Below are 27019 nucleotides of genomic sequence, written 5' to 3' on the forward strand. Positions count from 1 at the left end.
CAATGGCAGCTTAAAGGGACTCCATCTTGAACCTGAAGATTCTCAAGTAGGGTTTGAGTTCAAGTTCAGAATAGGTCTGACCGATCCGTCCGGCTTCGGAACCACAAACAAACTGGAGTATAATCCCTGTTTAGTGTTACCTCTAGCTCCGGCGGCAGGCAGGGCGCCGGAGCTAGAGAGGGCAATCTTGTGCGCGCGCCCGAAATGGGGGCGTGGTTATGAAAAGGGGGCGTGTCTATAAGACACGTCCCCTTTTCGTCATACTTGGGGGCGTGCCCGGCGCTTACGGACATGCCGAGCAGCCCCCAAGAGCTGCAGAAAGGGAGAATAGATGCCGGGCGTATGCGCCCGCCGTCTATTCTCCGGCGGTGACCAGATCACCGCATGTTTGTCCACCCGCGGGACACAGCGTCCCGCGGGTGAGAACGGCTCCCGCAGGCTGTTAGGGCAGGGCGCTTTTTGCCCTCCTCCTGGAGGGCAGGGTGCTTTTTGCCCTCCAGAAGGAGGGCAGGGCGCCGCACCCCGCTAAAACAGCCTAGCGGGAACGCTACCTGTTTGATTTGATGCGTGGGAACTTGGACCAATACCTGAGCAGTCAGAAGCTTGCCTATCGCTTCCTGTGATACGACACTCCTGTTGCTGAAAACTGGCATACCTGTGGTGAAAAACAGAGGAGGAGGTTGGAACTAGAAATCGAGTTTGTATCCCTGGGTGTTTAGGTCCCGAACCCAGGCGTCTGGACAAGATTCTGCCCATACTTCTCTGAAGTCCTGGAGATGAGCTCCCACCCTGGGGTCCCCCAGGTGAGAGGGAAACCTGTCATGCACTGGGTTTGGTGATGGTGCTGTTGAGCAGAGGGCTCTGCAGATCTGCCAGGGCTTCTGGAACCACTAGAAATTGTTGGTCCTCCTTTGGAGCGGCCTCTGAATCTTCCCAGGGCACGAAAGGACGGTCCAGAATAGGGCTTTTGAGGAGCCGGGGGAGCAGATGGAAGATAAGTAGACTTACCCCCAGCAGCCAGGGGAAATCTACTTATCCAGTTCTGGGCCAAATAGGACATTGCCTGTGAAAGGAAGATTTTCCACCGCTCTTTGATTCTGCATCTGCCTGCCACTGTCGAAGCAAAAACACTCTGGGCGCTGATGCCGCCAAGGCCGAAGTTCTAGGAGAGATTACAAACGTCCTTAGGTGCCTATCCAAGATAGGAAACAGATTCCCTTATATGTTCTGCTAGAAGATTATGGTCCTCAACAGGTAGATGAGCCCGCAGCCCGTTCGCTAGCTGCTTATCCCAAGTTTCAATCGCCTTGTTGGTCCAGCAGCTCACTATTGCAGGACGAAAAGTCACGCCTGCTGCTGTATATATTGACTTTACAGTGTTCTCCAACCTCCAGTCCGATGTTTCCTTTAATGAGGTGGCCCCCAAAAATGGCAGAATACTTTCTGGACAGACGAGAGACTGAGGGATCTACCGCATAGCTTCCTGCTGTCTGCCGGGAAAGGGTAGGCAGACAAAAAACGACTGGACATCTGGAATCTTTTATCCGAGTGTTCTCAAGCCGCGGTCAGGAGAGAATCCAGTTCCTCCGATGCCGGAAAAGAGGCAGCTTGCCTTTGCTTCTTTAAAAAGGACGGCCATGCAGGAACTTGGTCCTCCTCTACCTTTAACACCAGGCGTATTGCTGAAACTAACGCCTCTATCCCCTGGGACATAGGTTCTGGCTCCTCCTCGAACTGCTCTTCTCCAGAGCCTGTGTATATTCACCCTCCTCTAGACTGGGCATATCCTCATCCCCTAAGTCAGTCGACTGGAGGACTGAGGTTAACAGTCTCTTGTTGGAGATCTGTGGAAAATGTACAGCGGAAGGAGCACGGGACGGTGCCATGGCTTTAGTGAACCCTTTCAATGATTTTGCTAGGGACTGCGTCCAGGCCAATTCCTATAGAGTAGTCGCTTGAGACCTGGAAACCGCTCTATCCTTACAAGAATACTCCAGTTCTGCAGACAGGTGCGACCTAACCGATGTGAATTGCACCGCCCATATTGGCCGTTCCTTCAACGGAGGTGATTTTTCAGCATAATGCTCTGTTATCACAATTTTCGCACAACAGGGAGCTAGAAGATTGCTCCTGTGTAAACTTTTCTGCACATTTCTTGCAAGTAAAGGACTTCTGTGAAGCCTTTGAGCCCCTTCCAGCCATGTTACACAAACACTGAAAACACACAGCACACAGTAGCGTAGTGGGCAGTGAAAAAGGTAGAGACTGAGATGCAGAGAGGTAGGAGAGGAGGGCAGATGAGGAGGAGAAACACACTCGATTTAGTGCTCCTAGCAGTGCTAGAACCGCTAGGCACAGATAGGATAGTAACCAATATAAAAATTTAAAACAGTTACCATGTGCCCTAAATGCTCTCCTGACCAGCCTAACTCCACTGATCACTCACAGTTCCAGGGTAAGCTGTCTCAGTACCATCAGCGCGGTCAGCAGCAGAGCTCTGCAGGGATCTCCGCAGCAGGGATCTGTGTAATGGCCACAAGCGATGGGGCTGCTGGGAGCCAGAGCAGAATCACGGAGATAGGCTCCACATCTCCCTGCTATGGCGCCCGTTTAGAACTTTCGGCGCTACTGTATCTGCTGCCGATTTCCCCTACAGACTGCCCGTTTATATAGCCTGGCTACCCTGCTAATCAGGGAGCCAGGATCATACTTACAGATCTGCCATTGCTACCGGTGGTGGCCTAGCTAATGGGGGACCGCGAAGCACACTGCACGCAGCGGCATGTGGTACTCCCTAGAGACATTTATCTCTGTAGTCGAGGACCCATGCGCTAACTGCAAGTAGTTGCAGTGGGGTCCCCCCAGCAGCTCCATCGCTGCAGACAGGCAGGGGCAGCCACTGCCTGTCATATCCTCACTGCCTCTTCATCTGTAGAAAAAATTATATTACCACCTAAGGAGAAGTCCCAAACGTGACCAGCTCCCTCGGGCACAATACTAAGACTGGGCTTGTCGGCGAGTATAGAGGGGGAGGAGCTAGTCACACTTTCTAGATTTTTAAAGTGCCAGCTCCAAGTTTGCAAACATCTATACCCTACTGTCATGAAGCCTCCAGTGTCCCCTAGTAGATGAATGATAAATAATACCACATATCAGTGTGTGCTGGGAGCTGTGTTATTCCTCCACCGTACAGTCCCCTCTCCCCTATATAATACCACATAGTGTGTGCTGAAAACTGTTATTCCCCAAAAATACATCACTGTACAGTCTCTTCTATATAATATTAACATGAGTGTGTGTTGGGAGCCGTGTCTGTGTTTATATAGGTCACCTCTCACCTATATAATAATAATACCACATATCAGTGTGTGCTGGGAGCCGTGTCTGTGTGATTCACCCTCGTATATCACTATACAGTCCCCTCTCACCTATATAATAATAATAATACCACATATCAGTGTGTTCTGGGAGCTGTGTTATTCCCCCTCATATCACTGTATGGTCCCCTCTCCCCTATATAATAATACCACATAGTGTGTGCTGGGAGCTGTTATTCCCCCCATATATCACTGTATGGTCCCCTCTCCCCTATATAATAATAATACCACATACCAGTGTGTGCTGGGAGCTGTGTTATTCCCCCTCATATCACTGTACAGTCCCCTCTCCCCTATATAATAATAATACCACATACCAGTGGGTGCTGGGAGCTGTGTTATTCCCCCTCATATATCATTGTACATTCCCCTCTCCCATATATAATAATAATACCACATATCAGTGTATGCTGGGAGCTGTGTTATTCCCCCTCATATATCATTGTACATTCCCCTACATAATAATAATAATAGCACATATCAGTGTGTGCTGGGAGCTGTGTTATTCCCCCTCATATATCACTGTACAGTCCCCTCTCCCATATATAATAATAATACCACATATCAGTGTATGCTGGGAGCTGTGTTATTCCCCCTCATATATCATTGTACATTCCCCTACATAATAATAATAATAGCACATATCAGTGTGTGCTGGGAGCTGTGTTATTCCCCCTCATTTCACTGTACGGTCCCCTCTCCCCTATATAATAATAATACCACATATCAGTGTGTGCTGGGAGCTGTGTTATTCCCCCTCATATATCACTGTACAGTCCCCTCTCCCCTATATAATAATAATAATATCACATATCAGTGTGTGCTGGGAGCTGTGTTATTCCCCCTCATATATCACTGTACAGTCCCCTCTCCCCTATATAATAATAATAATATCACATATCAGTGTGTGCTGGGGGCTGTGTTATTCCCCCTCATATATCACTGTACGGTCCCCTCTCCCCCTATATAGTAATAGTAATATCACATATATCATATAACAAGTTACCTGACATCATCACCAGGTGTTGCCGAAAGGTTAAAATGGCGGGCGAGTAATCTGGGATCTCTCGCTATGCATTAGCCCCGCCCTCTCCGCACCGTCACGTGTAATAGTCCTTTATCGCTGCTGTACATTTTGTGCAATCTGATTGGCTCTTCGCTACGTCCGTCTACTTATTATCAGGGAGGAGGCGACGGCTGCAGCCATAGAGACGGCGGGTGGGCGGAGCCGCGTCATTACAGCCTGGCCGTACGATTGGCTGCCGCTTCCCCCCCATCAGATGATGAGCGATGTGATCCCCTCTGTAATGGATGTGACCATATATGTCCTCAGTGCAGGAGGGCGGCGGCCTTTTTCTTGTCTATCAGTCCGGCAGTGACACACAGGACATTCCCTGGCCGTGCTGTCACTATGGCAGCGGCGGCCATTTTCTCATGGTCTGAACTCCGCAGCCTCCTGTTATCATTTCTACATGAAATAAGAGAAGCCGGTAATTATATTATTAGTACTATTACTATTCTACAGGCTGAGCAGTCTCTGGTGTCACTTTGCTGTACTGCAGGGGGAGCAGGCACTGATTTTCTGCTATAGTACTGGTGGAGCTGACTTTGGTGCTGCATTCTCACTGTGGAGGAGGGTTACACTCTAGTGTCCCTATTTTATAATACAGGTGGTGCAGTCCCTATTGTTACTATAATACAGGTGGTGCAGTCCGTATTGTTACTATAATACAGGTGGTGCAGTCCCTATTGTTACTATAATACAGGTGGTGCAGTCCCTATTGTTACTATAATACAGGTGGCGCAGACTCAGTTGTTACTATAATACAGGTGGTGCAGTCCCTATTGTTACTATAATACAGGTGGTGCAGTCCCTATTGTTACTATAATACAGGTGGTGCAGTCCCTATTGTTACTATAATACAGGTGGTGCAGTCCCTATTGTTACTATAATACAGGTGGTGCAGACTCAGTTGTTACTATAATACAGGTGGTGCAGACTCAGTTGTTACTATAATACAGGTGGTGCAGACTCAGTTGTTACTATAATACAGGTGGTGCAGACTCAGTTGTTACTATAATACAGGTGGTGCAGACTCAGTTGTTACTATAATACAGGTGGTGCAGACTCAGTTGTTACTATAATACAGGTGGTGCAGACTCTGTTGTTACTATAATACAGGTGGTGCAGACTCTGTTGTTACTATAATACAGGTGGTGCAGACTCTGTTGTTACTATAATACAGGTGGTGCAGACTCAGTTGTTACTATAATACAGGTGGCGCAGACTCAGTTGTTACTATAATACAGGTGGTGCAGACTCAGTTGTTACTATAATACAGGTGGCACAGACTCTGTTGTTACTATAATACAGGTGGCACAGACCCCGTTGTTACTATAATACAGGTGGCACAGACCCCATTGTTACTATAATACAGGTGGTGCAGACTGTTGTTACTTTAATACAGGTGGTGCAGACTCAGTTGTTACTATAATACAGGTGGCGCAGACTCAGATGTTACTATAATACAGGTGGTGCAGACCCGTGGTTACTATAATACAGGTGGTGCAGACCCCGTTATTACTATAATACAGGTGGAGCAGACTCTGTTACTATAATACAGGTGGTGCAGACCCCGTTGTTACTATAATACAGGTGGCGCACACCCCGTTGTTACTATAATACAGGTGGTGCAGACTCAGCTTTTACTATACTACAGGTGGTGCAGACTCAGTTGTTAATATAATACAGATGGCACAGACTCAGATGTTACTATAATACAAGTGGCGCAGACCAGGTTCCGTTTTTACTATAATACAGGTGGCGCAGACTCAGTTGTTACTATAATACAGATGGCGCAGACTCAGATGTTACTATAATACAGGTGGTGCAGACTCCGTTGTTACTATAATACAGGTGGCGCAGACTCAGATGTTACTATAATACAGGTGGTGCAGACCCGTGGTTACTATAATACAGGTGGTGCAGACCCCGTTATTACTATAATACAGGTGGAGCAGACTCTGTTACTATAATACAGGTGGTGCAGACCCCGTTGTTACTATAATACAGGTGGCACAGACCCCGTTGTTACTATAATACAGGTGGTGCAGACTCCGTTGTTACTATAATACAGGTGGCGCAGACCCCTTTGTTACTATAATACAAGTGGCGCAGACCCCGTTGTTATAATACATGTGGTGCAGACTCCGTTGTTACTATAATACAGGTGGTGCAGACTCTGTTGTTACTATAATACAGGTGGCGCAGACCCCTTTGTTACTATAATACAGGTGGCGCAGAACCCGTTATTACTATAATACAGGTGGCGCAGACTCCGTTGTTACTATAATACAGGTGGCGCAGACCCCGTTGTTACTATAATACAGGTGGCGCAGACCCCTTTGTTGCTATAATACAGGTGGCGCAGACTCAGCTTTTACTATAATACAGGAGCTGCAGACCCCGTTGTTAATATAATACAGATGGCGCAGACTCAGATGTTACTATAATACAGGTGGTGCAGACTCCGTTGTTACTATAATACAGGTGGTGCAGACTCCGTTGTTACTATAATACAGGTGGTACAAACCCCGTTGTTACTATAATACAGATGGTGCAGACCCCGTTGTTACTATAATGCAGGTGGCGCATACTCACTTGTTACTATAATACAGGTGGTGCAGACTTAGTTGTTACTATAATACAGATGGTGCAGACCCTGTTGTTACTATAATACAGGTGGTGCAGACTCAGCTTTTACTATACTACAGGTGGTGCAGACCCCGTTGTTAATATAATACAGATGGCACAGACTCAGATGTTACTATAATACAGGTGGTGCAGACCCCGTGGTTACTATAATACAGGTGGTGCAGACCCCGTTATTACTATAATACAGGTGGAGCAGACTCTGTTACTATAATACAGGTGGTGCAGACCCCGTTGTTACTATAATACAGGTGGCGCACACCCCGTTGTTACTATAATACAGGTGGAGCAGACTTAGTTGTTACTATTATACAGGTGGCGCAGACTCCGTTGTTAATATAATACAGGTGGTGCAGACTCCGTTGTTACTATAATACAGATGGCGCAGACTCAGATGTTACTATAATACAGATGGCGCAGACTCAGATGTTACTATAATACAGATGGCGCAGACTCAGATGTTACTATAATACAGGTGGTGCAGACTCCGTTGTTACTATAATACAGGTGGTGCAGACTCCGTTGTTACTATAATACAGGTGGTGCAGACTCCGTTGTTACTATAATACAGGTGGTGCAGACTCCATTGTTACTAAAATACAGGTGGCGCAGACTTATTTGTTACTATAATACAGGTGGTGCAGACCCCGTTGTTACTATAATACAGGTGGCGCAGACTCAGTTGTTACTATAATAGAGGTGGCGCAGACTCAGTTGTTACTATAATACAGATGGCACAGATTCTGTTGTTACTATAATACATGTGGCGCAGACCCCATTGTTACTATAATACAGGTGGTGCAGACTCCGTTGTTACTATAATACAGGTGGTGCAGACTCCATTGTTACTAAAATACAGGTGGCGCAGACTTATTTGTTACTATAATACAGGTGGTGCAGACCCCGTTGTTACTATAATACAGGTGGCGCAGACTCAGTTGTTACTATAATACAGGTGGCGCAGACTCAGTTGTTACTATAATACAGGTGGCTCAGACTCCGTTGTTACTATAATACAGGTGGTGCAGACTCAGTTGTTACTATAATACAGGTGGAGCAGACTCCGTTGTTACTATAATACAGGTGGCGCAGACTCAGTTGTTATTATAATACAGGTGGCGCAGACTCAGTTGTTACTATAATACAGGTGGCGCAGACCCCATTGTTACTATAATACAGGTGGCGCAGACCCCATTGTTACTATAATACAGGTGGCGCAGACTCAGTTATTACTATAATACAGGTGGCGCAGACTCAGTTGTTACTATAATACAGGTGGCGCAGACGCCATTGTTACTATAATACAGGTGGCACAGATTCTGTTACTATAATACAGGTGGCGCAGACTCAGTTGTTACTATAATACAGGTGGCGCAGACGCCATTGTTACTATAATACAGGTGGCACAGATTCTGTTACTATAATACAGGTGTCTCAGACCCTGTTACTATAATACAGGTGGCGCAGACTCAGTTGTTACTACAATACAGGTGGCGCATATAAGGTTTGTAGCGCCAAGAACCATCTCGTTATTCTTGCGTTACTGTCCTTGTTTTCGGACATCCATTTCAGAGGGGCATGGTCAGTAATCAGTTTGAACTTTCTTCCCACCAAATAGTACCTAAGAGTTTCTAACGCCCATTTTATAGCCAAAGCTGCTTTCTCCACTGTGGCATAGTTTCTCTCATGGATATTCAATTTCCTGCTCAGGTAAAAAATAGGGTGTTCCCCAACCTCTCTGCTTTGGGACAGGACGTCCCCGATGCCTACACCGGACACATCGATTTGTACCACAAGCTCTTTGTCAAAATCAGGGGTTACCAGAACAGGTTGGGTACATAAGGCTATTTTTAATTCTTGGAAAGCTTTCTCCGCTTCCGGACCCCATTCCACCATGGTTTTTTGTTTGCCCTTGGTAAGGTCAGTAAGTGGGACCGCAATGGTGGTAAAACTGGGTATGAACCTCCTATAGTATCCAGTGATCCCTAAGAAGGCTCTCACCTGCTTCTTATTGAGGGGTCGTGGCCAGTTCTGTATTGCCTCAATTTTATTGAGCTGTGGTTTTTTCTTTTTCGGGTTGGCTGTCAGACCTGCCTTAAAGATGGAGTCTTGTACTCTGGGTAAGTGAGACTGTCAATCAGGACTATGTATGACCACATCATCCAGATAAGCCGCAGCATATCGTCTATGGGGTCTTAGAATCCTATCCATCATTCTTTGGAAGGTAGCAGGTGCCCCATGTAGCACAAAGGGTAACATCTTGTAATGAAATAACCCTTCTAGTGCAGAAAAGGCTGTTTTTTTCTATGGCGTTTTCGCTTAATGGCACTTGCCAATACCCTTTGGTTAGGTCCAGAGTGGTTAAATACCTTGCTGTCCCCAGTCTTTCAATTCAACACTCTTCAGCTTTCGGAAGTCATTACAAAAACGCACACTCCCATCGGGCTTTGGAATCAATACAATGGGACTGGACCACTCACTATGTGATTCTTCAATTACCTCTATATCTAGCATTTTTTAAATTTCCTTTGACACAGATTATTTTTGGGCTTCGGGCAACCTATAGGGTTTTAGGTTAACCTTAACCCCTGGGTTAGTGGCTATGTCATGTTTGATGACCGTGGTTTTTCCTGGCAGGTCAGAAAACAGTACCCTATTTCTGATCAAGAATTCCTTGACCTCCTGCTGTTGACTGACTGACTGACAGGGTTTTTGCCACAGTCACTTCGGGTACCAGGGAACCAGGTTTTACTGGAGGGGCTTGGACGGCTGACAGTGCTGCTCTATCCTTCCAGGGTTTTATCAGGTTCACATGATATATAATTTCTTTCCCCGGCTGGTAAACTTTATAGTTGACCTGTCCCGCTTTTTCTAAGATCTCAAAAGGCCCTTGCCACTTAGCCAACAGTTTACTTTCTACCGTGGGAACCAACACCAACACTCTGTCCCCAGGAGCAAAGTTTCTTAACCGTGCATTGCGGTTATATACCCTCTGCTGTGCTAGTTGGGCCTGTTCCAAGTGCTCCTTAACTATTGGCACTACAGCCGCAATTCTCTCTTGTATCTGTGAAACATGCTCAATCACAGTTTTATAAGGACTGGACTGCCTTTCCCACGTCTCCTTGGCAATGTCTAGTAACCCTCTTGGATGCCTCCCATATAACAAGTCGAAAGGTGAAAACCCGGTGGAGGATTGGGGAACCTCTCTTATGGCCAACAGCAGATAATGCAACAAATAATCCCAATCTTTACCATCTTTGTCGACTACTTTCCTTAACATATGTTTTAAGGTCTTGTTAAACCTCTCGACCAGTCCATCGGTTTGTGGGTGATAAACTGGGGTCCTTAACTGGTTAATCTTAAACAGACGGCACAACTCCTTCATAACTTTTGACATGGACAGGGTACCCTGATCGGTTAGTATCTCTTTAGGTATTCCCAACTTGCTAAAAACATGGACCAGCTCTCTAGCAATGGACCTGGTAGATGTATTGCGTAGCGGTATAGCTTCCGGGTATCTGGTAGTGTAGTCCAGAATTACTAGAATATTTTGATGTCCCCGGGCAGACTTCAACAAGGGTCCCACCAAGTCCATAGCTATCCTTTCAAACGGTACCTCTATAATTGTTAGTGGGACTAAAGGACTTTTGAAATGTGGTCTGGGAGCATGATACTGGCATTCAGGGCATGAGGCGCAAAAGTCAGAAACGTCTTTATGGACACCGGAACAAAAAAAACCTCTGCATGATCCGCTCAGTGGTTTTCTCTACCCCTAGGTGGCCTGCCGTTATATGACCATGGGCCAGATCTAACACCGTTCTCCTGTAAGCTTTGGGGACTATTAATTGTTCCACAATCTCCTCCCCTTTCTTAGTCATCTGATATAACAGGTCCTGACATATTACCATGTGAGGATACGTCAAGGGACTATAGGGATCTACGGGATTACCGTTGACCACCTTGACATTCTCCCTGGCTTTCACCAGAGTAGGGTCATTTAACTGCTCTACAGCAAAGACCTCTCTTCTGACCTCTAAATCCGGCAGACGATCAACGGGCACTACAACACTTGGCGAGGCACCATCACGCTCCGCATTCTCTAGTTCGCCAATCATAATAGAAAATGGGAACATCTCTGACTCTGCCACTACATCTGTCACCCTTTCAGATGATATTAAAAAAATAGAGAAGAGGGAGTTGTCTTGTTTGGGGCGCACAATACATTGCTATATAAATATTAAAAAATAACTTTTATTATTTGCAAATAAAATAGAAACAGCAAAAGATTTACCACAGTGCAAAACCAGCTTTCCCACAACTTCCAGAAGTGAGCGAAGTCTCTTCCCCTGCAAAACACAAGTAGGGGGAGAGCATCTACATGCAAGGGGACCACAATAACCAGTCATCCCAACACTAGGGAGGGAACTATTAACCCTCTCACTCAGAAAGGCCAAAGCCAACCATGGTTACCCAATCACTAATAGATGGGGGCACCTGGGAGTGTCAGTATAACCCCCTATACTCTGATCATGTCCACTTCCTCATGCAAATTGCATCAAGTATGTGTCTTGGAGGTCCAGGATTCTTGGCCATGAGAGGACCATTGGTGTAACCTCCAGCAATGCCGTGTGGTGGTCACTGAGCAGCCCTATGAAGCTGGATCAGAGGAACTTCTGAGAAACACTGACAAAGACGCTATGGCTCTGGGAATGAGGGGACTTAATGGTCATTTTGTGTACTCTTATGTTTATGTGGACAACACGATAGTGTAGTGAACAGCATTACTACTCAACACTGGGGTCGTGAATTCAATTCCCAACCAAGACCCTCTCAGTGTCGGTTTTGTATGTTTTCCCCATGTTGTATTTGTTTCTTCCAGGTGCTCTGGTTTCCTCCCACTCTCCAAAGACACACTGGTAGGTTACTTGATTTCTTTCAAAGGTACCCATAGTTTTTTTGTCCATGTGGTAGGAAATGTAGATTGTAAGCTCCACTGGAGCAGGGACAGATGTGACTAAATATTCCCTGTAAAGCACTGAGTAATATGTGCACACTACATAAATAACTGGTATGAAATAGCTTCTAATATTTATATTTATTCCTAGATTTCTTTTCACTGAGGTCAGATCCTTGTTACTAGAAGTCACGTGAGAGTAAGACTGGTAGGTGAGGGGATCTCGGAGTGTCACAATGAAATCACTTATATCTATAGTAATAATACAGGGACATGACTGGGGAGGTGAGGGGATCTGGGAGTGTCACAGTGACATCACTTATATCTATAGTAATAATACAGGGACATGACTGGGGAGGTGAGATGATCTGGGACTGTCACAGTGACATCACTTATATCTATAGTAATAATACAGTGACATGACTGGGGAGGTGAGAGGGTCTGGGAGTGTCACTGTGACATCACTTATATCTATAGTAATAATACAGGGACATGACTGGGGAGGTGAGAGGGATCTGGGAGTGTCACTGTGACATCACTTATATCTGTAGTAATAATACAGGAACATGACTGGGAAGGTGAGGGGATCTGGGAGTGTCACTGTGACATCACATATATCTATAGTAATAATACAGGGACATGACTGGGGAGGTGAGGGGATCTGGGAGTGTCACTGTGACATCACTTATATCTATAGTAATAATACAGGGACATGACTGGGGAGGTGAGGGGATCTGGGAGTGTCACAGTGACGTCACTTATATCTATAGTAATAATACAGGGATATTATTGGGGTAGATATGCTTCAGTGTACGGAGAGATTGCGGGACTGCAGGAGGCGCGGCACCTGGCAGTGGAGTGTGGAGCTGAGACCAGTGGGAAACGGGACCTTCACTGTGTATAAACATCTATGAGCTTGTTGACCATTAATTGTCATCCACTCTGTAATTGTTGCTTTTGAAGCTATTTGGGGATATCCTGCTATTCAAAGTTTTTTATGTGGATGTCTTATTATTATTTTACGGTTTTTACTGCTTTTAATGTTGATATATGTTCAAGCCTATGTATTAAAACTGTGCTTCACCATATACAATTTTCCCCTCATTTTTGGGTACTTACCTGGAGACCATTCCTTCTCATAATTTTGGAGGGATATCTGGGAAGAACCTTATGAAAAGTCTGCAATTGTAATGTATAACTAGCGCTGGAAAGGAAGTGTCACTATCTTGTTTGTAGTTTCCCTTTTGGTGAAGGTGTGAGGACACTTTCTTGTGATACCACCTACTTACAGCTGTTTATTGCGTACACATCCACCTATCACTTTCCTTATGTAGTGATATTTGGTGTCTCCCCCAATACACAGGATTACACGGTAGTGAAGAAGACATCCGGTGACTTTGAGACACCTACCATCAATCCCCGTGTGTCAGGAGGACACATCACAGTGCCTCAACCTCATTCACTGGTATATGAGACAGACAATGACCAGAAGATCCTGGAACTCGCCAACAAGATCAGCTGCTGACTGGACAGGTGACTGCTGGGAATGGGACATTATACAGTAACACCAGGGGATGTGTCTTGTTGATGACTGGAGAGGTGACTGCTGGGAATGGGACATTATACAGTAACACCATGGGATGTGTCTGGTTGATGACTGGAGAGGTGACTGCTGGGAATGGGACTTTATACAGTAACACCAGGGGATGTGTCTGGTTGATGACTGGAGAGGTGACTGCTGGGAATAGGACATTATACAGTTACACCAGAGGATGTGTCTGGATGATGACTGGAGAGGTGACTGCTGGGAATGGGACATTATACAGTAACACCAGGGGAAGTGTCTGGGTGATGACTGGAGACGTGACTGCTGGGAATGGGACATTATACAGTAACACCAGGGGATGTGTCTGGGTGATGACTGGAGAGGTGACTGCTGGGAAGGGGACATTATACAGTAACACCAGGTGATGTGTCTGGCTGATGACTGGAGAGGTGACTGCTGGGAATGGGACATTATACAGTAACACCAGGGGATGTGTCTGGGTGATGACTGGAGAGGTGACTGCTGGGAATGGGACATTATACAGTAACACCAGGTGATGTGTCTGGCTGATGACTGGAGAGGTGACTGCTGGGAATGGGACTGCTGGGAATGGGACATTATACAGTAACACCAGGGGATGTGTCTGGGTGATGACTGGAGAGGTGACTGCTGGGAATGGGACATTATACAGTAACACCAGGTGATGTGTCTGGCTGATGACTGGAGAGGTGACTGCTGGAATGGGACTTTATACAGTAACACCAGGGGATGTGTCTGGGTGATGACTGGAGAGGTGACTGCTGGGAATAGGACATTATACAGTTACACCAGAGGATGTGTCTGGATGATGACTGGAGAGGTGACCGCTGGGATTGGGACATTAAACAGTAACACCAGGGGAAGTATCTGGCTGATGACTGTTTAAGTGTGTGTGTCAGGGTCCTATAAGGTGTCAGGATGTCACTGCCTATGTCTCCATGCAGGAGGGGGAGTATATAGAGGAACACGGGTCTGTACAAGGACGTGATGATGGAGAATCACCGGCCCGTCACATTACCAGGTAAGAGGAGACTGTCATTTATTGTACAGGGGAGAGGAGGTATGGGGGCCCCTATATACACATCTGCTAATCACATATATACAATGTACTCAGTCACTGTGTGTCTCCTACAGATGTACCCAGTAACAGAAATACCCCAGAGAGATGTCCCCGTCTTCTGTATTCACAGGACTGTACAGAGGAGAATTACAGGACCCCACAGGAGCATCAGGTAGGTGGGATTTAGGGTCTCACCAATATACCAAAATAAAATTTCGGTTCTAACACTCTGGTACTAGTACCCCCAGGGGAACTTGCTCTGATCTCCTGAGGTACTTGAAAATTGATCTGTATTAAGGCTGATGCATGATAGCCAGGTAATAATTAGACACACAGGAAATCAGTATCCTAGGGATCTGTACCCTGATAACAGACACGTCTATCCCTGTATAAGTGTTGATTACAATTTTGATATCAATCTTGCATTTTACACAACTTGTGTAATTTTTATTGCTTATTGCTTTTATATATAACAATACCTATTTTTTATCTAAGTGCAGTTATATTTTTTACAAACTCATTGCTTTCAAATGTCGGGGGTACAAAGACTGCATATAGAATTCATGGGGATACCCAGGTGGGAAATTACTAAGTACCATTGTATTGTATGATCTGTACAGAAGCTGTGTGTCTCTAACACTCTGATAGTCTCTGATTACTCTGATCTGTACAGAAGCTGTGTGTCTCTAACACTCTGATAGTCTCTGATTACTCTGATCTGTACAGGAGCTGTGTGTGTCTAATGCTCTGATAGTCACTGAATCCTCTTAATAAATTATGTCTGGCATTCATTTTTATGTGGGCTATTTAGGGTGAAGAACTGGCTAATATTAAGGTAGAAGAAAAGACATATGTGACTGATATGAAGACAGAAGATATACAGGGAGAAGAAGAGACGTATGTGACTGATATAAAGGCAGAATATATAGAGGAAGAAGAAGAGACGTATGTGACTGATATGAAGGCAGAAGATATAGAGGGAGAAGAAGAGACGTATGTGACTGATATGAAGGCAGAAGATATAAAGGGAGAAGAAGAGACTTATGTGACTGATATGAAGGCAGAAGATATAGAGGGAGAAGAAGAGACGTATGTGACTGATATGAAGGCAGAAGATATAGAGGGAGAAGAAGAGACGTATGTGACTGATATGAAGACAGAAGATATAGAGGGAGAAGAGACGTATGTGACTGATATGAAGTCAGAAGATATAGAGGGAGAAGAAGAGACGTATGTGAGGGGTGATCAGCAGTGTAAGGAGGAGGAAATCCCTACAGATATCAACACAGGTGAGTAATAATCACTTATTACAGAAAAGGGTCACATTTTCTCCTTGCTCAGTTACTACAGCAATCTTTTATTCTACACTCTCCTCTGTCAGTACAAAATAATGAGGGATATGTATTTGCCTAGTGGGAGAGTCGAGATCCATCAGCCCCTATTATACTCCTGCTCTCCCCCTCACATCATGTCACTGTGTGTTACCAACACAGAGATCTGTCCAGTCTCCTCCCCACACTCTCTGGTGTATCTCATACATCAGGAGCCATCAGCTCCTATTATACTCCTGCTCTCCTCCTCACATCATGTCACTGTGTGTTACCAGCCCAGAGATCTGACCAGTCTCCTCCCCACACTCTCTGGTGTATCTCATACATCAGGAGCCATCAGTCCCTATTATACTCCTGCTCTCCTCCTCACATCATGTCACTGTGTGTTACCAGCCCAGAGATCAGACCAGTCTCCTCCCCACACTCTCTGGTGTATCTCATACATCAGGAGCCATCAGCCACTATTATACTCCTTGTCTCTTCCTCACATCATGTCACTGTGTGTTACCAGCCCAGAGATCTGACCAATCTCCTCTCCACACTCTCTGGTGTATCTCATACATCAGGAGCCATCAGCCCCTATTATACTCCTGTTCTCCCCCTCACATCATGTCACTGTGTGTTACCAGCCCAGAGATCTGACCAGTCTCCTCCCCACACTCTCTGGTGTATCTCCTACATCAGGACCCATCAGCCCCTTATTATACTCCTGCTCTCTCCCTCACATCATGTCACTATGTGTTACCAGCACAGAGATCTGACCAGTCTCCTCCCCACACTCTCTGGTGTATATCATACATCATGAGCCATCAGCCCCTATTATACTCCTGCTCTCCCCCTCACATCATGTCACTGTGTGTTACCAGCCCAGAGATCTGACCAGTCTCCTCCCCACACTCTCTGGTGTATCTCATACATCATGAGCCATCAGCCCCTATTATACTCCTGCTCTCCTCCTCACTTCATATCACAGTGTGTTACCAGCCCAGAGATCTGACCAGTCTCCTCCCCATACTCTCTGCTGTATCTAAAACATCAGGAGCCATCAGCCACTATTATACTCCTGCTCTCCCCCCTCACATCATGTCACAGTGTGTTACCAGCCCAGAGATCTGACCAGTCTCCTCCCCACACTCTCTGGTGTATCTCATACATCAGGAGCCATCAGCCACTATTATACTCCTGCTCTCCCCCTCACATCATGTCACTGTGTGTTACCAGCCCAGAGATCTGACCAGTCTCCTCCCCACACTCTCTGGTGTATCTCATACATCAGGAGCCATCAGCCCCTATTATACTCCTGCTCTCCCCCTCACATCATGTCACTGTGTGTTACCAGCACAGAGATCTGACCAGTCTCCTCCCCACAGTCTCTGGTGTATCTCATACTTCAGGAGCCATCAGCCCCTATTATACTCCTGCTCTCCTCATCACATCATGTCACTGTGTGTTACCAGCCCAGAGATCTGACCAGTCTCCTCCCCACACTCTCTGGGGTATCTCATACATCAGGAGCCATCAGCCCCTTATTATACTCCTGCTCTCCCCCTCACATCATGTCACTGTGTGTTACCAGCCCAGAGATCTGACCAGTCTCCTCTCCACACTCTCTGGTGTATCTTATACATCAGGAGCCATCAGCCCCTATTATACTCCTGTTCTCCCCCTCACATCATGTCACTGTGTGTTACCAACCCAGAGATCTGACCAGTCTCCTCTTCACACTCTCTGGTGTATCTCATACATCAGGAGCCATCAGCCCCTATTATACTCCTGCTCTCCCCCTCTCATCATGTCACTGTGTGTTACCAGCCCAGAGATCTGACCAGTCTCCTCCTCACACTCTCTGGTGTATCTCATACATCAGGAGCCATCAGCCCCTATTATACTCCTGCTCTCCCCCTCACATCATGTCACTATGTGTTACCAGCACAGAGATCTGACCAGTCTCCTCCCCACACTCTCTGGTGTATCTCATACTTCAGGAGCCATCAGCCCGTTTTATACTCCTGCTCTCCCCCCTCACATCATGTCACTGTGAGTTACCAGCCCAGAGATCTGACCAGTCTCCTCCCTACACTCTCTGGTGTATCTCATACATCAGTGGCCATCAGCCCCTATTAAACTCCTGCTCTCCTCATCACATCATGTCACTGTGTGTTACCAGCACAGAGATCTGACCAGTCTCCTCCCCATACTCTCTGCTGTATCTAAAACATCAGGAGCCATCAGCCACTATTATACTCCTGCTCTCCCCCCTCACATCATGTCACAGTGTGTTACCAGCCCAGAGATCTGACCAGTCTCCTCCCCACACTCTCTGGTGTATCTCATACATCAGGAGCCGTCAGCCACTATTATACTCCTGCTCTCCCCCTCACATCATGTCACTGTGTGTTACCAGCCCAGAGATCTGACCAGTCTCCTCCCCACACTCTCTGGTGTATCTCATACATCAGGAGCCATCAGCCCCTATTATACTCCTGCTCTCCCCCTCACATCATGTCACTGTGTGTTACCAGCACAGAGATCTGACCAGTCTCCTCCCCACAGTCTCTGGTGTATCTCATACATCAGGAGCCATCAGCCCCTGTTATACTCCTGTTCTCCCGCTCACATCATGTCACTGTGTGTTACCAGCCCAGAGATCTGACCAGTCTCCTCCCCACACTCTCTGGTGTATCTCATACTTCAGGAGCCATCAGCCCGTATTATACTCCTGCTCTCCCCCCTCACATCATGTCACTGTGAGTTACCAGCCCAGAGATCTGACCAGTCTCCTCCCTACACTCTATGGTGTATCTCATACATCAGGGGCCATCAGCCCCTATTATACTCCTGCTCTCCTCATCACATCATGTCACTGTGTGTTACCAGCCCAGAGATCTGACCAGTCTCCTCCCCACACTCTCTGGGGTATCTCATACATCAGGAGCCATCAGCCCCTTATTATACTCCTGCTCTCCCCCTCACATCATGTCACTGTGTGTTACCAGCCCAGAGATCTGACCAGTCTCCTCTCCACACTCTCTGGTGTATCTTATACATCAGGAGCCATCAGCCCCTATTATACTCCTGTTCTCCCCCTCACATCATGTCACTGTGTGTTACCAACCCAGAGATCTGACCAGTCTCCTCTCCACACTCTCTGGTGTATCTCATACATCTGGAGCCATCAGCCCCTATTATACTCCTGCTCTCCCCCTCTCATCATGTCACTGTGTGTTACCAGCCCAGAGATCTGACCAGTCTCCTCCTCACACTCTCTGGTGTATCTCATACATCAGGAGCCATCAGCCCCTATTATACTCCTGCTCTCCCCCTCACATCATGTCACTATGTGTTACCAGCACAGAGATCTGACCAGTCTCCTCCCCACACTCTCTGGTGTATCTCATACTTCAGGAGCCATCAGCCCGTTTTATACTCCTGCTCTCCCCCCTCACATCATGTCACTGTGAGTTACCAGCCCAGAGATCTGACCAGTCTCCTCCCTACACTCTCTGGTGTATCTCATACATCAGTGGCCATCAGCCCCTATTAAACTCCTGCTCTCCTCATCACATCATGTCACTGTGTGTTACCAGCACAGAGATCTGACCAGTCTCCTCCCCACACTCTCTGGGGTATTTCATACATCAGGAGCCATCAGCCACTATTATACTCCTGCTCTCCTCATCACATCATGTCACTATGTGTTACCAGCTCAGAGATCTTACAGTCTCCTTCCCACACTCTCTGGTGTATCTCATACATCAGGAGCCATTATCGGATAGATCAGTTGGCTGGCCGTTACCTAGCGTGTACCCTGTCTTAATGGGCCTATCCATTAGCAGATAAATGTGAACGATGAATGATATATCGTTCATTCGTTCAATTTATCTGTCATGGATAGGCCCTGAACGATGACAGATGCACACTCCCGCTGCCGACAAATTGTGTCTTTCGTCTCTCCAACATGTTGGTCAATTATCGCTAATCGGGGTGTGTTCAGCTTCCCTCTATCTGAGAGCACCCCCGACATCCCAGAATACAATACACATTGGTCTGGCTATAATAATTGCATTTGGTTCTCAATTCTCATCCCTGTTGCCATTTAAAACCTGTGCTGAAATAGTAATCGGATAACAATAGATAACTTCCATCTATATACTGTATTTCCAATGGTAAGTCAGCCTGCTAATTTACTTATCCACGTGTGGTTTCTAATTCACAATAAAACAAGCTGGACACCCACTTCCCCATAGACCGTTAGACATTTCGTCCTGACGTCACACCTGGGCGGCCAGTTCTATTTGCGTGCCCAGCTGTGACATCAGTCCCCGCAGGAAGTGTACGTTCACACACAGACAGATGTGCCGATATATATCGTCCATCTCCTGTGCTTCACAGCTGATGCGATATGTCTGTGAACGACATTGTTTGGGGGTACAAGCTCGCAATATATACCGCCCTTTCGTTTGAGCTGCCGATGTATCGCCCAGTGTATACCCAGCTATAGAAGCAATGTTTGGCATTATTACGCAATGCACTCTGAACACTGTATTGCAGGGCCTGGTTAATTAGTCCTGCTGACATCTGACCATGAAGCTGACTGGGCTTTGATGGAGTGCGGATCATTAGCACACGTTAACATGGAATATTAGAAGGGAACAAAGAAGGGATAAAAAGTATGTATGTGTATATTCCATAGGCGTGAAACCGTAAGGTTTTTTTATGTCCCATTAAGGCTTCTTAGACCTAATGAACTGAAATTTCACAAAACCTATAGAATTTCTGCCAATCAAACTTAAAAAGCAATGAAATTCCGATCATTAAGGCTGACGCCTTAATGGATGTGTTCCTTGTGCAATACAGCTATGGTATGCCATCATACCCTGTGGTTAACCGCAGTTTCAGCACTCTCACAGAGTGAGATTGCCGTCACTCACAAAATGGTAGAGCAGCTAATTCACAGAAGTGCTCATTGGAATACACACATGCAGTCTATGCAGTTATGTGGCACACACATCCCACTGAGTGCCCGCAATATTCCCATTCGTTCACGACAACAATCCCACTGGGCTCCAACATACTTCTCACTCCATACATCCATCTCATTCAGAATGCACATTCAGCTCCCTAATTTCTAAAACTATCGTACTCTGCCTATGCATGTACGCTTTCTTCCCTATAAGCCTCCATGTGCTATATCTTCCCCAATGCTAGTCTGTGTCACCCTCATCCACACCAATCTGTCTTTCCCTGTCCGCACTGGCCTCGGTTTCCTGGTTGTGCTAAATACAGGGGACAAAAGATGTAGGGATCCCCCGTATGATGCACAACCAGCACCGGGCTTTTCAGAACCAGTCCTGGTTGCCAAAATACGGGGGACAATCGACGTAGAAGTCCCCCGTATTCAATGCAACCAGCACTGGGCTCTGAGCCAGTCCTGGTTCTGTAAATACAGGGGAAAAATGTGTATTTACCAGAACCAGCACCAGACCCTTTCTAGCGGTGGGGGGGGGCGTAATGCCACGGCCAGGGGAACCCTTTCACCAGACCCCCCAGCCGAAGCATCACCCCTGACCGCTAGTCAGCCCAGGCAGGGGATCCCTAGGGAGTTGGGGACCCCCCAATAAAGGGGTCCCCCTCTCCAGGGCACCCCAGGCCCGGGCTGATGGCCCGGGGCTATCCCTGGCACCCCTGGCCAGTGGGTGCCAGGTTGATAATATAGTGTAGTGCATATGAAAGTATAAATATGTTTTTTGTCAGTAGGACTACATGTCCCAGCAGACCTCCCCCGCATGCTGGTACTTGGAGAACCACAAGTACCAGCAAGCGGGTGATTGAGGGCTCGTTGTTACCTACAGTACTACTGTAAAATAAATATTAAAATAAAACAAGGACACTGATTGTAAAAAACTTTTACAAGGCTGCCGCTTCCTCCAGGACTTCCACGGCATCTTCACCAGGAGGGCGGCGGCCTTTAAGCTCTTTTGCATGGCCACCGCCCATCCAGGACTTCCCTGGCGTCTTCATTTTTCGGCACCTCTTCTCTGCTGCCACCCGGCCGACGGACTGCCGTGCTGTGTCCTCGCACTGGCTTATATAAGACTCGCCAAGGGGGCGGGGCGATGACATTGCGAGTCGTAATTAGCTCGTGGCAGCCATCTTTGAATTTCAAAAATGGCGCTGAAGCGCCAATTTTTTAAAATCTGTACTCGCGGTTCTCGCCATTGAAGTCAATGGTGAGAACCGCTCATTGGCTGAAAGGCAGAAGGTTTGCCTCTCTCAGCCAATGAGCGTTCCACACTGGGATTTCAGCACTGAAATCCCGCGGTGGAGCTGTCATTCGGGTAGTACAGTACTAATGTTCGTGGGTCCAGGTATTTATTTCTTTTTTGCCAACATCCTGGATTGCCTACTTTGGAATGAAGAGGACCTGATGCACGCATAGGAGGTGAGGTACGGATTTTTTATTACAGGTACACCATTAAATTATCTACATGGAGAAGAGGACCGATGGACTACAGGGATACATAGGAGAGTATGTGAGATAGTATGTGTGCATGTATGTTTTAATAAAATGTTACTTTCTATGGTGTGTGTGTTCTGTAGTTTTTTAATATTGCTTTTGCTGTGGAACTAGGTCCCAGAGGGCACCGTAATGCCCCGCATGCTGGTGCTTGTGGTTCTCCAAGTACCAGCATGTTGGGGAGGCTTGCTGGGAACTGTAGTTCCGCAGCAAAAGACAATATTTTAACTCTTTACTTGCACCACACCATACACCATCAACCCGGCACCCATCAGCCTGGGCCTGGGGTGCCCTGGAGAGGGGGACCCCTTTATTAGGGGGGGGTCCCCAGGGATCCCTGGCCTGGGCTGACTAGCGGTCAGGGGTGATGCTTTGGCTGGGGGTCCCAGTGAAAGGGCTCCTGGCTGTGGCATTAACCCCCCCCCATGTGCTAGAAAGGGTCCGGTGCTGGTTCTGGTAAATACAGGGGGACCCTACACATTTTTTCCCCCCTGTATTTCCAGAACCAGGACCTCTACGTAATTTGTCTCCCATATTTTGGCAACCAAGACTGGTTCTAAAAAGCCTGGTGCTGGTTGTGCTTAATACGGGGGACCCCTACGTCGTGTGTCCCCTGTATTTAGTACAACCAGTACTGGGTTTCCAAAGCCCAATACTGGTTGTTGTGTTTTTATTTTTGGGGGGGGGGGGTGGAGGGAGCATACAATATTTTTATTTTTTTTACACAAGTTTTCTTTTTTTCTTTTTAAACACAGAAGCACAGACGGGTCTCACTGATCCCATCCCTGCTTCTGTGTTTGTTTATACACAGATGCAGGTAAACGGATCTTTCAGATCTGAGCCTGCATCTGTCTGCTGTTACCTCCCCCGGGTCCTGCCGCCAACGCCCGCTACCGTCCCCGGGTCCCGGCCACAGCTAACGCCCGCTACCCCCTTTCCCCCGGGTCCTGGCCACATTCTTTCCCCGAGCCCACTACAGCTACTGCCCACACTGACCAGCCATCTTGGTGCACCCAAGTGAAGCCACAGTGAGTACACCTGCTGGAGGCTCCTACTGAGGCTGCGTAACAAGTTGAAACTTCCCATCTTTATAATGGCGGATTTGCGACGTAATAGTTTAAAAACTGTAACTTTCTAATTTACCTGAACCTCAAAAGTACCTACCCTGGAACAACAGCTACCTAATAAAACAAACCCCAAGTCTATATTCGCCCCCTACCCTGAGTTTTGCCTTCCCAAAAAACCTCCATAGACTACAGCAGAAAAGGGTTCCTATCTGAGAATGTCAGAAAATGTGACAGTTGGAGCTTTAGATTACTCCCAAATCCGCATTTTTTTTTGTTTTTGCCCTGAAATTTGGCATGCAGCACCGAGCGACAGTTCTACCCGTCCATGCCAAATTTCAGCTCCGTACCTCCAATCGCTCTTGAGGTGTAGCCCCTTAGACAACATCGGGAGTTCTCCATGGGAGAATTAAGTTTTTTTAGATTCAGCCTATATATAATTTTTTTTTAGTTTTTTTTTATTGTGTATCCATCCCAACATTTCATCCTGGTGATGAGGGACACTTGCCTGTGCCGAAGGCGCACGCCCAAAAATAGGGGATGTGGCCTATCGACAAGGGGCATGGCCTCACAGGAAATGTCGTACTTGCGAGCCACACCCCTGTTTTCATCATGCTGGGGGTTTGCCCAGCCCTCCGGGAGCTGCTGGACAGTCCCCCAGCCTCATCCAGAGCCATCACTGTGTATATGGATTACGCGAGCATGCGCGCGTCACCCATTCACCGCTGCTCAGCTATGCAAAGCAATGGTGTGAGGGCCTCCTCCCCAACTTCCCCCCCACCCAAGGGAGGACTGTCACGCTGAAATCGTGATTGTTTAATGGGTTGACTTCTGTATATATGAATGTACATTTATATAACGTGTATAATATGTATTAATGCTCTCTTGAGATAAAAATCTGCCCGAGTGTATGGGATATACATACACTATAGAAGAATGGGTGGAGTGATACATGTGGGAGTGAATTGGTTCCTGTCAGGGAAAGAAGTCCCGAATACAAGGAGGGATATAAGAGCTGTCGGCATCAAATAATGGCCAGTCTGCTGCTCCCTCCCTCCAGTGCTGCAAAGACGCTGGGGGTAGCGATTTTGCTTTCCCATCGTCTGCCGTTCCGGGATATAGAACGATTCATCCTGGTAGAAGGTCGGGCTCTATTAGTTAAATGTACGCATTATGGTCTGATATATATGTTTTGTTAACCTCTATGTCCCCAGTCAGAATCAGCAGGCCTTTGGGGAAGGTTTTGGACCACATTGATACTCTTAAGGAGGGGATCCTCATAGTGGGTGGTGACTTGAATTTGGATGAACCAGCCTGGGTTGGATACTTCTCGTTCATCACATAGGTACATAACAAAACTGTGTCACAGAGTAAGAGACAACCTACATGAACATTAGCTGGTAGACACATGGCGACTTCAAGATCCAGGGGCTCGAAATTATATATTTTACTCCAAACCCCCATGGGGCATATGCTAGAGTCAATGACATCTTACTCCAATGTAGATACCTCCACCTGCTCCAAGACACCTCTATCGTGGTCTGACCATGCTCCTATCTCTTTAACTCTCCTGACAGCTTATTCTTCATCTAAACAGTGCACATGGCATCTTAGCGAGCACCCCCTTACTAATGCATATTGTAGTCATCAGTTTGACCAAGCAGTTACTGATTACTTTGGACTTAATGAATCTGTTGAGACGTCCAGTATCACTGTCTGGGAAGTGTGTGCTTCGTGGAATAGTGATCTATCTGGGCTCTTACATTGGGCAGCAGTACGAAGGCCAAGAGCAGCTTCTCCTACAAAAGACTACATCTCTTGAGGTGGCACATAAGACCCTTCCTGGCTGGGACAGACTTGGCAGCGCTAACTGAAGTGAGGACAGAACTTGACAAGCTAAAGGGCAATGTTAAATGAGACTTTCATCTCTGCAGGAATCGCTACCAATGGGGAAACATGAATGGGAAACTGCTGGCAAGGTCCATGTACACTTAGAGGGCGACACTGTTTATTGAGTCTGTTACAGATGAGACTGGCCGGGAATGCAAAGTGACCTCCCACATAGCCAAGGACTCTCCCTCCAGTTATACCCAATTATATCATGCGACCTATCCCAAGGAGCCATCTGATATATTCTCTCACAATAGGGTGTATAAGTAGGGTTGGGTACGGGATTCCAGCGGTAAAAATCCGGACGTCGGCATCCTGACCATGTTACCACCCCGCACTCTGTGAAAAGGTATTCTAACCTAAGCCTTCCTCCCCGGTGCCTAAACCTAACCTTCCCCTCCCCGCACCTTAAACCTAACCATCCCCCTAAGTGCTTATCCCTTCCCCTAGTGCCTATCCCCGGTACTTAACTTCGGGATATCCGCGGTCGGGAAGCCGGCGCTGGTATTCTGCTAAGTGTCGGGATTCCAGTTTCGGCATTGTGAATGCCGGAATCCCTGCTGTCAGGATCCTGAATGTATCCCGTTTAAGTATATAAAGGAAATAGCCTATCCATCTATCTAGGAGGTGAATAGGGTTTGGCTAGATAACCCATTCGCTATTACGGGAGCTGGAGGATGCCCTGAAGTCTTCTACCTCTGGCAAAAGCCTTGGGTTTACAATGTTATGTTACAAAACTTTCAGCGACTCGCTGCTCCATAAAATGCTTTTGACCTTGTAGCACCTTTTATTATTTTTAATATTCGGACGTGCAGCCCAGCCCCCCCCCCCCTTTTCTCCTTTGTGTTTGTGTGTATTTAAGGTACATTTGAAGGTGAGACCCCTTCTCTTGAGCTAGCACTACTAATATCTACCCCAGGTGATTTTAATTGCTATGGGTCTTCTACATTGCAGTACACACATTTAAATGGTCTCTATTAAATGTAAGTCCTATATAAATGTATTAAATATATAAGTATTAGTTATGTTAGGGACTCATCCTTATGAGGATCACCATGACGTGATAGTTGGGCAAACATCTTTGGCCAAACATGTACTAAAAAACCTAACTTAAAAAACCATGTTGGGACTCTCGGTGGGTGGCGCATCCAAGATGGCCACGTTTTAGATGAGCTCTACTCTCTTGGTCCCATCTATTGCCATCAGCCTGATTTTCCTTGGTTTTGGAAGATTATAATCCTTGGATTACTTAAACTGCCTCTTTAGGTTGCTATCTAAACCTGAAACACGGGCATTGGTGGCCGTTAGAGCTATTTTCTCCGGAGTCTGGCCCCCGCATGGGTCTCCACGTGTGGACACGATCAGTGAGGGAGTCTTTGATCCTACCTGTCTTGGTCCTGTTGCCTCCTGGTTGGTGAACGTGAAGTGGTAATCCTGCTGCCGGGTCCGCTGTGTCTTCCAGTGCTCTGCTCTGCCCGCGGTCGTTCTGCAATACCTGGTGACTTTTCCTACTCCTCCCGGTTGGTGTT

At 46.8% G+C, this 27019-nt stretch overlaps 2 protein-coding genes across 4 annotated transcripts in view; one reads left to right on the forward strand and one right to left on the reverse strand.

Moving 5' to 3' along the window:
- The window catches only part of LOC148501735 (uncharacterized), a 31732-nt gene extending 27223 nt beyond the window's left edge, over positions 1–4509 (reverse strand). For both annotated transcript variants that reach the window (XM_088450051.1, XM_088450050.1), the window contains exon 1: positions 4384–4509. In XM_088450051.1, the coding sequence (XP_088306177.1) occupies positions 4384–4393 (10 nt within the window). In that variant the 5' untranslated portion in view covers positions 4394–4509. The remainder of the gene's footprint in view (positions 1–4383) is intronic.
- Positions 4510–4760: 251 nt separating this feature from the next.
- Positions 4761–27019, forward strand: part of LOC148501736 (uncharacterized) — a 43789-nt gene continuing 21530 nt past the window's right edge. Inside the window, exons 1-6 of one of the 2 annotated variants that reach the window (XM_088450039.1) lie at positions 4761–4867; positions 12195–12251; positions 13407–13576; positions 14573–14649; positions 14763–14860; positions 15500–15977. In XM_088450039.1, the coding sequence (XP_088306165.1) occupies positions 14616–14649; positions 14763–14860; positions 15500–15977 (610 nt within the window). In that variant the 5' untranslated portion in view covers positions 4761–4867; positions 12195–12251; positions 13407–13576; positions 14573–14615. The remainder of the gene's footprint in view (positions 4868–12194; positions 12252–13406; positions 13577–14572; positions 14650–14762; positions 14861–15499; positions 15978–27019) is intronic. The other variant, XM_088450038.1, reaches the window with a different exon arrangement.

Source organism: Taudactylus pleione, unplaced genomic scaffold (assembly GCF_031769625.1).
Source record: "Taudactylus pleione unplaced genomic scaffold, aTauple2 ptg000504l, whole genome shotgun sequence".
In the NCBI taxonomy this organism is placed as follows: Eukaryota; Metazoa; Chordata; class Amphibia; order Anura; family Myobatrachidae; genus Taudactylus; species Taudactylus pleione.